This window comes from Lemur catta, chromosome 13 (genome assembly GCF_020740605.2).
Source record: "Lemur catta isolate mLemCat1 chromosome 13, mLemCat1.pri, whole genome shotgun sequence".
Classification (NCBI taxonomy): domain Eukaryota; kingdom Metazoa; phylum Chordata; class Mammalia; order Primates; family Lemuridae; genus Lemur; species Lemur catta.
The window spans coordinates 43,225,454-43,238,505 of record NC_059140.1 but is presented as its reverse complement, the minus strand read 5'-3'; the positions used below and the strand labels follow the sequence as shown (position 1 = coordinate 43,238,505).

General features: G+C 39.2%; 1 protein-coding gene across 2 annotated transcripts in view; it reads right to left on the bottom strand.

The window, feature by feature from the left end:
* The window catches only part of DACH1 (dachshund family transcription factor 1), a 401,211-nt gene extending 389,874 nt beyond the window's left edge, over positions 1 to 11,337 (bottom strand). For both annotated transcript variants that reach the window (XM_045567619.1, XM_045567618.1), the window contains exon 1: positions 9,977 to 11,337. In XM_045567619.1, the coding sequence (XP_045423575.1) occupies positions 9,977 to 10,836 (860 nt within the window). In that variant the 5' untranslated portion in view covers positions 10,837 to 11,337. The remainder of the gene's footprint in view (positions 1 to 9,976) is intronic.
* Between the last annotated feature and the right edge of the window lie 1,715 nt (positions 11,338 to 13,052).

The window sequence follows — 13,052 nt, the reverse complement described above, 5'->3', positions numbered from 1 at the left end:
ATTTGAAATGTGACTGTAAGAAAAATATAGCATATTCATATAAAAACCTTTATTCTGAGATGTTATCACAAGGAAAAACTCCCTAAAAGAAAGTTTTTTTCTAGTTGGACTGACTCATTAGAGGAGAGAAATTAATAAAAAGTACAAAATAATTGTTTTCATATCCAATTAAATTTGTGTTTAAACTCCTTAAAACTAGAAAGTATACTTAAAAGGAATATACACTTGTTTTAAAAGTCAACATTTTAATAACATGAAAAAACTTAAATAGCTGTAAAATTTTGGTGGCACTTTGACTTAACTATGAAATACCACTGATGAATAATACTTTTAAAATTTCTGAAGAATATCAAGTTACTAAATATGGTAGCCAAACAGGTGTTAACAGAAAGAAAAATCAAATTTGACCCAGAAGGCTCCAATATTAAGGTTTGAATTGGGATCAGTTCATTCCTTTCCCATGGGGTAACTTGTATAAATGTAATTCTATGGTTTCATAAAAGCAGGTCAAGTTTCTATCCCTGGGGTCTTTTGGCAATTTGAAGCATGGAAGCACTGTTTCTGGCTACAAGTTCAAATCTGCATGTACCATACTGTAAATGGTGTGAAGGGGAAAAAAATCAGTGAACAGCAGACATATATTCATCTTTGATTATAATACACATTGGTCAGAACATTCTTAGAGAGTAAGAATAAATGTGTCAGAGCTTACAAGTCATAAAATATTTTGTAACCATTTTTACTTATACTTTTTCTTATTAAAATATATGCACACCAGATGATGCAAAAAGTGATGTTAAATGTGTTTGTTTTCATGTAGATAACTAAATGCAACAATAAACTTGTTACCAAATACTTTTGTACGAGGTTTTTTATTATGTACAAAACTTTATTTTGTTTTTTAATTCCATAATCTTTAGATGAAGTAGAAACTTTGAAGTAGTCACCGTTTTTTTGCAAGCTTCTTTCTGCTTTGTAAAAAAATGTATGCATTCTTGCACTTTTGCCAATGACGTAATGACTTGACAAATGCCATGGAATGATCGAGAAAGTAATTGATTTCAATTTAACTGGATCTTTACCAGGTGTTTTCAAAGACAATTACTGTCCACTGCAAGAAGTGGTAATACACATCTCCTTATGGAGACCTGCAGATTAACCCATTGACCTCATTCCTAACTCATCTCATTTATGGCAAAGCTTTTAGAAGAACAGTCATTTTTTTCTGGGTAGGAAATTGTTTTCCTTGCATTTATTCACTGATTCTAAAGGATATGCTTGCTATAAAGTGCAAGAAGTAATGAAATAAACCAATAAAAGAAACAGAGCAAAGACATCAAGCACATTTAGTGTCATTCAATAACGTTCAGATTCTAACACCTAATAGTTAATATCTACTTCATACAAATAAAATGATTCTCACATACATATTTTAAAGAGAATCAAAAGTACATTAAATTATAAAAATAAAGGTCTAAAAATTGTAAGCTAAGTTTTTAATCATTGTCCTAGTAACCATATAACATTGTATATTACAATTATATTTTTAAATATTTAAGTATAAATTATTTCTTTTACTCTACTTAATCTTTTCTGTTGTCATTCAGTAAAGTGGAATCTGTTTCTTCATGTGTATTTTGTGTTTCTATGTGTTATGAAAAGCAAAATAAAAAGCAATTTTATTGGTAAGTTATTTGTCGTATGGCCCTATGTTCTACAAGTGTGTATGTTTGCAGGTATGTGTGTGTTTAAACATACACACATATACATATATGTGAAGGCTTTTCTTCCAAATGTATTATAATTATTTAAAGCACAGATACATAGCACTACAAATGGGCTAAGGTTAATCTATATAAAAACATCCACCACAGTATCTAAAATACTGATAAAAATTTTACACTTGTTGCACACACAGGAATATCCATCCTACTATAAATATGTGACTGGTAATATGAAAATTAAAAGTGCTCCAAGTTATTGCTTTAAAATCCAAAGGCATTATTAAACTACAAAGTGTTAACTCAAGAAGTATCATTTCCATGAACTAAGTTAAAGAAAAATCAAAATTTTAAATATAAAATAGGAATTAGCACTGTTGAATGTAGCAGAACTGTGATGAGTTCAAAGATTTGTTATACTTTCAGTGATTAACTTTGTTTATACATAAATGAAATGTTTTTAAGTTATAAGACTACAAATAATACAGCCCATTTACTGTTACTACTTATAAAATTTCAGGATATAGTTTAAGATTTTAAAAAAATACTCTTATCTGCCTGGTAAGTAAATGTAATGAAGTATTTCCTGATTAACATATTCTAGAGATTTATTTTCATTGCCTTTACTTAAGAAATGATCAGTATCCCTTAAAATGAATTAACAAGTATTTACTGCAAATGCCTCTCTATATGCTTCCATGAAATAGTTCCCTTTCAACTAGTACACTTTATTTCCTAAGATATATTTTGTTTGTCCTTGAAGAAAAGTAAGGTTGTTTTTTCCTGTTGTGACTAGGAGGGTAATCTAATTATTTAGAAACATTTGATACCATGTAAATTCAAAGATAATTTAACACTGTGACTTTTTAATGCTTTACGTTTACCACTCAATTCATTTAAACTAAGGAAAGAAAAATATTCCTCAATTATTCAATGTTACTAAATTTTTTGTCAAACATATACTATTTTCAAAATTCACTGAAGGATTTTTAAAGGTCTGCTAACAGTCAAATTGAACTACATTTATATTTTTAAAATTATAGAAACTATAGTCACCATGTTGTACAATAGATATTTTCAACTTATTCCTCTTCTGTAACTGAAATTTCATATCCTTTGACCAAGGTCTCCAGACCCTAGTGACCACCATTTCTCCTTTCTGCTATGAATTCAACTTTTTTAGATTCCACATATAAGTGACATCATGCAGCATTTGTCTTTCTGTGCCTGGCTTATTTTATTTTGAATTCCTGCTAGAAATATATAATGTATTCCAGGTACTCTATTCAACCTATACAATAATATTATTTTAGATGCTTCAGTTAAGTGCCCACACGCACACACCTCTCTCTCTCTCTCTCTCTCTGTCATTACTCTTTAAAACTTTTTTTGAAAGCAACTGGTTACTCAGTGTGTTGCTGTGCTGCATAGTTTAGGACACTTCAGTATACTTATAACCAACAAAATAAGACCAAGTAAACAATGACACAGTGAGTATTCCAGTTTAATAAGTTGTCTTTGACAACTTTCAATCAAGTCACATACATTTAAACGTGCAGAAGAATCCCAGCTTGAAATCCTGGATCAACTCCAAGCCAGTTTGGTTCAGAAAGCAACAAAACCACACCTCTAACACAATTCAGTCATTGGTAAATTCAGGATCCAATTCAGAAAAATCTAAAGATGAATTTTTTTTAAATGCATGAATTAGAATGCTCTTGTCTTCTAGAGGAAATCCATGTCAGGATACCCCAAGAAATTTTTAATTCATCTGGTTCAAGGTTCTTGACTTTGAATCAAGTGGTGATTTGGGTCATTCTCTATATATGATTTGACATACATTTTTAAAATTTGGACATTTAATTACTAGTTAATTCAACTAATGTTAATTCCATCATTAATTTGAAAAGCAATGAGTTTTTATTGATTGTCTAATTGACTAATTTATGCTGGATTGAAAATTCTGTTCATTGTCATTTGAACATTTATACATAAAAATAATAATTAGTTGTCTGTAACTAGCAACAATGGACGCAGGCTTAACAGATTCTCAGAAACATTCTTAAAATAAATAGGTCCATCTAACAAAGTGATCCACCAGTTAATCTAATAATAGCTCATTCCTGGACCAAATATAAATATCTTATCCTTGGTATTTTTGTTTTCTAAAGCAATAATCTGGGAAACCAGCTACACTATTCTAATGAAATCATTCCTGTCTGTGACATGCTGAAAAGCAAATATCAGCAAATAGAAGTTATTTAAAAGACAGCTATGGTAACAAAATTACTTTTTACTAGAAATACTTCTGGCAAATTGGGAAGAAGGAAAGTAAAGGAATTTGAGCACAATGTAGGTTTGCACAGAGCCTCTGTCATGTCTGGGATATACATATCTGTGCAGATCAGAGCCTTTGATATTACATTCATCTAAGCTCCATTAAGTGGACTTTTAATTCAAGGTTTTCTTCATTAAAAAATTAATTATTGAACATAATAAATATAATGCAAAAGGAGCTCCCTAATGCAGTCCCAAAGCCTGAAAATTAATGTATTCCTAGCTTGAATATTTAAGCTACGTATACTGTATACATAGTCTAATATACTACATATATAGTATTTAGACAAATGTATACATATATATCCATATATGTATATCCACATATATATATATCTCAAACTGACCAATCACAATGAATTACCTCAGAGAAGAAAATGGATGGCACATGCTGGCATATGCTAAGGTCATTCTACTTTTATAACAACCCAACGATAAAACTTTATCTTAATTACATTTTAAAATACCCGAATGGTTCACATCAATTTTTATATTTCCTGTTTTTTTAAAGGTATATAAGTTGATGTGACTTTTCTGGTGAACAATCTGAAAATAAAATCCTTAAAAGATAAAATTCAAAATTTAACTTTTTTAAAGAACCAAGTCACAAAACCCTTAAAGTCAAAATGTTTAACGAAATCTGGAAGACTCACCTGTACCTATTCAGAAGGCATATTTCAAATTAATTTCTTCAGACAAGGATTCAAAGGGAGACAGTTTACAACCTGTGAGAGTTTCATTTCCTATTATATTTTGCAATAGTCATGTTCCATGTCGCTAATACAATGCAATTTAAATGACTATTTTCTTTGATTGACAAAGGCAATTGTATGAAGCGATTTAGTAAAATAACTGGGAAAGATAAAATAATACTAATTGATAGTCAAAGCACAAATTGTTCTTAAAATAACAACTACTTGCTTGCACATTAAGCTAATTTACAAATGCTACTTACATTCCAAAAACAAAACATCAGATGAGAAACAATAAAGCATATTATGTTTTCGCATGCTGGTGAATCACACGTAGTAAATCGCCAAAGAGAAGAGTGATTTATGCTCCAATCCTGCCAAGACTTTAATCAATATAGGGTGTCACATCTCAGAGGGGTGGGGGAGGTATCGAGGCAAAAAGACGGTGGCTAATATTTTTCTCTCAGTAATTTACATGCAACTTCAGGAAAATGTAACAGATTAAACAAAAAAAATGTATATCTGAACTAATAAAATGAAGATTTAAAAAATTCTGTATCATATGTGATACAAAAAATTTTGCATAAGAAAACTCTGGGGGGAAAAAAGCCTGTCATGCAGTTTATTCTATATAATATTTGAAGCTACACAAAATATCACATGTATGAATCAAATTTCTTGCCTCAAAGCATTAACTAATAAACTGTGGAGTTCAGAAAGTAAAGCATCTTCATAACCATGCACACTTTTGAGATTGACTATGGTATTATTGGAGACTAACTCTAAGAAAAAAAAATTTGAAAGATATTATTCAAATAACTCAACAATTTATATCCTACAATATGAATCGATTGAACAAGGTAAACCTTAGGTTAGAATATCTTACATTTTGTTCATATACTAATTCTTAAAGTATAATTTGCTAAACTTTTAAAGTATACGAAAATAAGTTGTTCAGCCAAACAAACTTTCGTATTTTATGCCTTAGTCTTCTAATTATGCCCTATCCTTTTTGAAATGTTATAAAATGAGACATTTAGGCTTTATAGACACCATTAATCTACTGTAATACAAAAACTTCAAAAGCAGAGTGTCTCTTCATTTGAAGTAATTCTTGAATTTCTCTGTGCCAAGTATCATAATTATCTGTTAGAAGTGAATCTGTATTTATTTTGAAATTTTCTATATCGATGCATAAATCCGTGCCATTGAAAAGCAGGCAACAGGGGAAATGTTAAATAAATATAGGCTCTCAGCTTGCCATCTTTATAAAAATTCCAGACAAAAAAAACAGAGCCAAGAATTGAAAGATATTTTGTACTTCTTATAATAAATTTTCATGGACATATTACTACTGAAACATAAAAGGCTTAGAAAGTCTTTCAATTTTCTGTCCATGGATGGTATCGACTTTTAAGACAAAAGCATACTGTTTGTGAATATATGTATGTGCCTAAAAAAATGTCTGATAAAACTAACTGGAACCTACTCAGGTTAAAAACTTCTCAAATCTAGGGCTTCATAGAACCTAAATCACAATCTGATTTGAAAGAGCTTGAGCAAAAATCATCTTCTGACAATAATTAAAGAAATAAGCATTTTAGATAACATAAAAGAACAGGGTCACTTTTTATTTTTACCTGAATTCACAGAAAATTGAATCCTAACCCAAATCTATAAACAAGCAATTGACTCATACAAACAGAGACTTGATCACGTACATAATTACTTTTCTTTTTTTTGTTGTTATTTAATGGTAAACAGTTAATTAACTGACCTCTGTTGTAACAGCCAAGTTCATGCAACTAATGTTTAGTTTTAAAAAATAATTGGAGGAAGCTGATCAAGGTCAGACTTTGCCCTTTGATAACTTTTAAATACATTTCCTAATACTTTCTTTCATATTTTGAGACCTTTATTTTTTTAGCTTTATTGTCTAGCAGGTGATAGTCTCTTTTTCATCTCCTTGTGGTAATGACAGATGGCTTCAACATTTATTCTAGTTTTCATAGATAGCATACTAATGCAATAGCCCCAAGCAAATTAAATCCACTCTAAGGTTTGCTACTAAACTTACTGAGCCACTTTGAGCAAGTTGATGAACCTTTCTTTTCTTTAGCATCATTTTGGTTCCTCAGATTCCCTGATATCTATCTAAATGCTTAAGAGACAGACACATGCTCTGGAAGAAGCTGAGAATACTAAGATTTGATGTTTCTCACACACACACTTTATATATATGAAAGACATATATATACATAATTTTATATAGTTTGCCTTCTTTCAAGTTTCTCTTATACTCTGCATAAATTATCCCCTTCGTCTGTTAAGTAGCTAGAGAAGAAAGAAACCAAAGTGAAAGAAATCAATATGTCTAGGTGAATGAAAAAGAATCTTAATAGCAAAGGCATAAACTGGACTTGAATGGAAAAAGTAATGTTAGTTTTGTAAATTTAAGATGCAAAACATTTTAGGTTAGTGCTTTGAAAGTTAAGAAATAAGATAACTCTCGTAATAATCATTAAAAATAATATTACATCACAATGCAAACACTATATTTTGGTAAGAAGGAATTCAATTATAAGTTTTCTATTTCCTTAATCAGTCGCAGAGTTTAGAAAATCATAGGCAGGTATCTGCAACTAAACATCTTCTCAAGTTAATCACTATTTGCTTGTATTTAACTTTGAACAAGCTTTTTCATTGATCTAAGATCAAAATCCAATACTAAATCCACAAATTTCCCACGTTTAACTTAAAATAACTTGAAATAGGGTTTTACAACAACAAATTTAATTGCAAAATATTGAGGCCAGGTGATTGATTAAAACATAATTAGAGTAGTGATGACACATTTTTGAGGGGATAAACAGTTCCACTGGATTTAACTTATCTTGGCTCTGCAAGTTTAAACTACAGAGCTGCTGGTAACCTTAAGGGGAAAAAAACTTTTTTTAAAATGCGGTTAATAACTTTAAGAATATTCTCCAAGCTATGGTGAGGACTTCAATTCAAAGTCCAGGGAAAAATCCAGGGAAAAAAAAGCAAGTTTTACACTGATTATAACATTCATTATAATGCAGTCATTGAAGAGGGTTTTCTCAAGCAATTTTATGTGTGTGTGAGAGAGAAAGAGAGAACTGGACATTGATTATCTGGTACAATGTGTGGTGCAAAAAGCACACAAAGAGGATTCAGAGGAGAGTGAATGTTTGCTAAAGAAAAAAAACAGCAGCGTTTCACGTGAACAATTTATCGGATAGACAATTTTATAGCAATCATATCTGAACTGGCTTCAAATTTCACCTAACATTCTTCATAACTCTGGAACAATTTTCTGCCCTAATAGTTCAAATAGTTTTAACAAGATTTGGGGCAAATATTTTATATTCAGGCGACCAAGAACTCCAATTATCCGATTAAATGACATTTAGGGATCGTGGTTCCACGCTCCCCCCCCCAATCTTTACTGCCACCTGTCTATACACTTGGACACGCGAGCGCGCGCACACACTCTCACACACAAACTCTCTCTGTCACTATTTACCCAAAAATAGAAGAAATGAATGTTCTAAACCAAGACACACACCCATCCCCCCATGTAAAGAATGGCAAATAAACATGGAAGAGAATTTCTGGCTGCATCAGAATAGCACATTTGCTGGGCTGGAGTTTGAATCCTTTTCGTTTTACAGCCCTCCTAGGCACTAGCGAGGAGTCTGTCTCCAAGGTAGAAACGGCTAACGCTTTTTCACCCCAATTTCTTTCTGGTCTCATCCTACACCTCTTTCTTTCCCACCTCAGTTTCCCTAATTCTGCCCGGGCGCACACCAACTCCGTTGCTTTTCCCAGTCTTTAAACTTATTTAGAGGGTGTACCGAAGTTTCCGCGCAAATTTCGAGCGCAGTTCCCACGTGCCCGCTTCAGGTCTTCAACTTTCCCTATTCTCTTTCTCCCGGCATCTCTGTCTGAACTTTTCCCTCTGCGCTTCCCTGCAGCGAACCGTGGGGACAAAGCGGAACCGTGAAGGGGGGTCCGGGGGGGGAATGATCATCTCTACCCCGAAACTGACAAGCTGCCCCACTCCCGCCCCCTCTCGGTAGATCCTCCCCCACTGAGCGTTCATTAGCATAAAACTGGTCCGGCCCGGGACCGGTCCCGCGGCCTCCCCGCGCGCGCGCTTTGTTGGGCAGGGGAAGTCAAGGCACGGAGTACTCAGGCGCAGAGCATCCCAGAGCGAAGCGTGCACCTGCTCGTTGCGTGAGCGACTAACAAAAAGAAAGAAAGAGAAAGACTTTGGAAAGAAAGAGACAGAGCGAGAGAGTGCTGTGGTCTTCCTTCCCAATCTCTCTGAGCTTTCAAGAGTGTCGGGCACCCGGTCACCTCCCCCTCCAGAAGAAAACCTGCTGGTGCCCTCACATCTGCCCCGGGGCAAACGTATCCATTTCTCTCCTTTGCACACACACGGGCGCACACACACGCTCACACGGGGACACACGCACACATGCGCGAACACACGGACCCCTCCCCTCGCCAGGCCGCCCTTTGGGGCTTCTGAGCTGAACTCCCTGCTGGTTCCCCGGGATGGCCCCAGGCTTCTCAGCCTCGGGGGTTGTTCCCCTCCCGACCTCAAAGTGAACCCCTGGGTTGCTGCCCCGCTCCCGCGGCTCCTTAGCGGGCCCCTCACCCGGAGCGCGTCTCCCCGCTCCCCGAACCCAGCAGGGCAGGTCACGACCTCCCCCAGCCCCTGGGGCGCCGCTCGGCGCCGCCATCCAGCCCCACGGGGGCCGGGAGGCTTGCGGCGGAACCCAGGGCATGCGGAGCGCACAAACTCCGGGAGCAGCGCCGGGGTGGGGGGTCCCCAGACTCCGGCGCGCCCTGGGAAGGGGGCTGTGGCTCCTGGAAAGGCGCCGTCCTCCCCCTGCCCGCCCCCTCCGCCCCGAGGCTCGAGGTTCCAGCGTCCCACAGCAGCCAAGCCCCAGTGCCCAGGCGAGCAAGGGGCGGACCGGGCCGGACGAGCCAGAGCTGGGCTGAGCGAGGTGCCAACTTCTCAGGGGCTCGGGCGCGGCTGGAGAGCCCCGCGGAAGGAGCGGAGAGGGCCGCGCTCGCTGGGGCGCGCGGCTCGAGGGCGCGCGGAGCGGGCGGCGCCGGGGAGGGAGCGAGGGACGGGCGGAGAGGCGGGCGGGAAGGGGCCGCGGGCGGCGGAGGCCACCCCGCGCTATTTACCTTGCGTTGGTGCAGTCATTGTAGAGGGTCTCGAAGTCCTTTCTGGAGATGAGTTTGCAGCGGTTCACTCCGGGCTGGATGGCGCCCAGTCCCCTCAGGATGCGAACCTGTTCCACATTGCACACCACCGGCGTGATCTCCAGCCGCTTCAGCTTGGTGTAGACCGTGTGCAAGCCCCCCACCAAGTGTTTCAGGAACAGGTCGAAAGCCTGGGGCAGGCAGATCAGCTCGCAGCCCTCCACCGTGAAGGAAGCCACTTTGGCCCCCCTCAGATCCACCATTTTGCACTCATTATTCTGGGGGGTGTTTTCCACTGGGGACGGGGTTGAGTACACGGGTTTCCCGGGGAGGGGGCCGCAGCTGCTGCTGCTACTGCTGCTGCTGCTACTGCTGCTGCTGCTGCTGCTGCTACTGCTGCTGCTGCTGCTGTTGCTGCCGGCGCTCGCGTTGATGGGGGTGCTGGAGGCGCCGCCGCCGCCAGCGCCAATGCTGCCGCCGCCGCCGCTGCCGCCGCCGCCGTTGCCCGCGGCCGCCAGGCTGGGGTTGCAGTTGCTGCTGCCGCCGCCGCCGCCGCCACCGCCGCCTCCGCTGCCGCCGCTGCCGCCGCCGCCTCCGCTGCCGCCGCCGCCGCCGCCGGTAGAGGTGACTGTGGCCGCCGCCGCCGCCGCCGCCGCCGAAGCGATGGGCTCCGGCCGGAACAGAGTTGGCCCGGAGGACGCCGGGGGTCCGATGGACGGAGCCGGAGACGAAGTCGCCGAGGAGGTGGAGGTGGTGGTGCCAGAGGAGGAAGCAGACGTGGAGATCGGGGGTTGAGGGGGGACCAGCTGGGTCGGAGGGATCAAAGCCGCCGGCACTGCCATGGTCACATATAAGGGGAAACAGAAGGAGAAGCGAGGGGAAAAGTTGCCACACACCCCCGGGAGGGGAAGGGGGAAAAAGGGGGGAGCAGGAGCGAGGAGGGCAACAACAACCACAACTCTGGGAGAGAACGAGGAGGAGAAAGAGCGAGAAGGGGGGAAAGGAGGTGAAGGTAATACAGAGCGAGCGCAGGAGGGGCGAGCGTGCGAGGCGCTCGGGAGAGAAACGCACAAAAGTGTCCCGCAAGTCGAAATGCGAGTCCTCTCCGGGGGCCGGGAGCGAGGGCTGGTTGAGGGGGGCGGGGGCGGGGAGGGTCGGCTGTTGTTGTGTGGGTCCCGCTCTAGCACAAAGTTAAGGATGAAGGTGAAAAGGAGGAGGTTTGAAGGACTTGGGTTCTCCCCGGCAAGTACATTGATCAAAGATTGAGAGGGGAATGACAGAGAGAAAATGAGCTGAAAAGTGCAGGCTGCCGGCTGGACGAGTTGTTGTTGTCACACGGTGCAGAGGGGAGGAGCTCCGGAAACTTGAAATACCCTTTGAAGCCGCAAAAACCTCACTCACTAGTATTAACCCAAATTATCCAACCAGGAACTCGGAGCAGAGACTCCGAGAGCGCGAGGCACGGGAGGAGAGAGCGTGCGAGCAAAGGAGGAGGGGAGGGGGAGGATACGGAAAGAAACTGGGGGAGGGACGGAGAGGAAAAGCCGGGGACGCAGAAGTGGCGATCGGAAAAGGAGAGAGGGATCATCTACTTCTCTTCTACTACTACCGTTAGATTGCATGTCTGATATTCCGTCTCGTCCGCGACGGCTCGTAGTTTTTTCCAAAAGCTTCTAAACAATCGTCTGCCAACTTAGAGCGCTCCGAGCTCCCCTTCAAGGATTTAGGATGTAGCTCAACGCGTTTTTGCAGTGAGATATAAATGAAAACACATTCCCACTTCATGACTATTAAGAAATTATTCTGAAGGAAAAAAAAACAACAACATGTAAGCAAAGCATAATGCTTTTATGCATCTGGTTGTTTTCTTTTTCTATTAAATTATTTATTTAGGTAAAGATAGTGAAAATTCCAGGACAGTTTTCAAGTTCTGGGAAGAAAGTCAGTCCGAAATCGCTTAAGAATAATGGAATGCTCTGAATTCAATTTCGTGTTTCCTAATAGACTGTGGAAAGAAATGCTTGCCATGATGTGAATGGTTTGGAATAACTTCACTTTCACCCCAAAGACAAGTCAGAAATGCCTGTTACACCTAGAGAATTCAAAGAGATAAGGCACGCTTGAAAATTTAGAAAGTGGAAAACAAGACACTGATTTTTCTTACCCAAAACTCTGTAATTAATTCACCTGTCTTGCACAGTAACCAACTATCCTTATATCCTTTAAGACCCAAGGCTAGTTGCTAATGTGTTTTTTGAATAACACAATAGTAAATTTTTTCATATTTGAAAAGTACCACTGTATTTTTGGAAAGTCCTTTTCAATTTGTAAATGCAAATGTTTTGTAAATAATGAGAAGAGCAAACACAAAGCTCACTAGTTGACTTGTAAAGGCAAAATGGGTAGGTGTGCTTAAAACAACATTGGGCTTAGTTTAGACTGACTCTTCCTCCTTTCCTTCCTCTTTCTTTTTCTTCCCTTTTATAACTTGTTGCATGAAGATATTTATTCAAAGATTTTTGAGCAACATGATTTGAACATAGGTCAAGTTTGTTTGCTGCTTATAGCTCTAAGAATCTTAATTTAGTTGGGCTTTGAACCTGTCTATACATGTTCAGTAACTTCACAAGATATGAAGCAATGTTTTAGAATTTGACAGATTTTAAAAATAAACTATTAGTAGCAACTTCACATTGTTGGGAAATTTCCTAATGAAATTTTTGCCATTTTGGTGTTTAAATCATTATCACATTTCTCTTTGTCATTTTAATCCTTTGAACTCTTTAAAGTGTAGTGTCAAAAGGTGCAGGAACTGCTATCTACAGGGAAATACGACACTGTTAACTAATTAGACTAAGTTTATGCTAAACTTTTTGACACAGCAGTAATACCCGGAAGCTTTCCTGGGTTATAAGAATTCAGAAAATTGATTGTTGCAGAAAAGTTGACAAACTTCTATAAAAATAGGTAAAGTTTACACAGTGGTATGGCATTGTTAGCCAATGTATTTTAATGTATTCAGAAATAATTTTTATTAACGTGTTAGCCCTCAAATCTG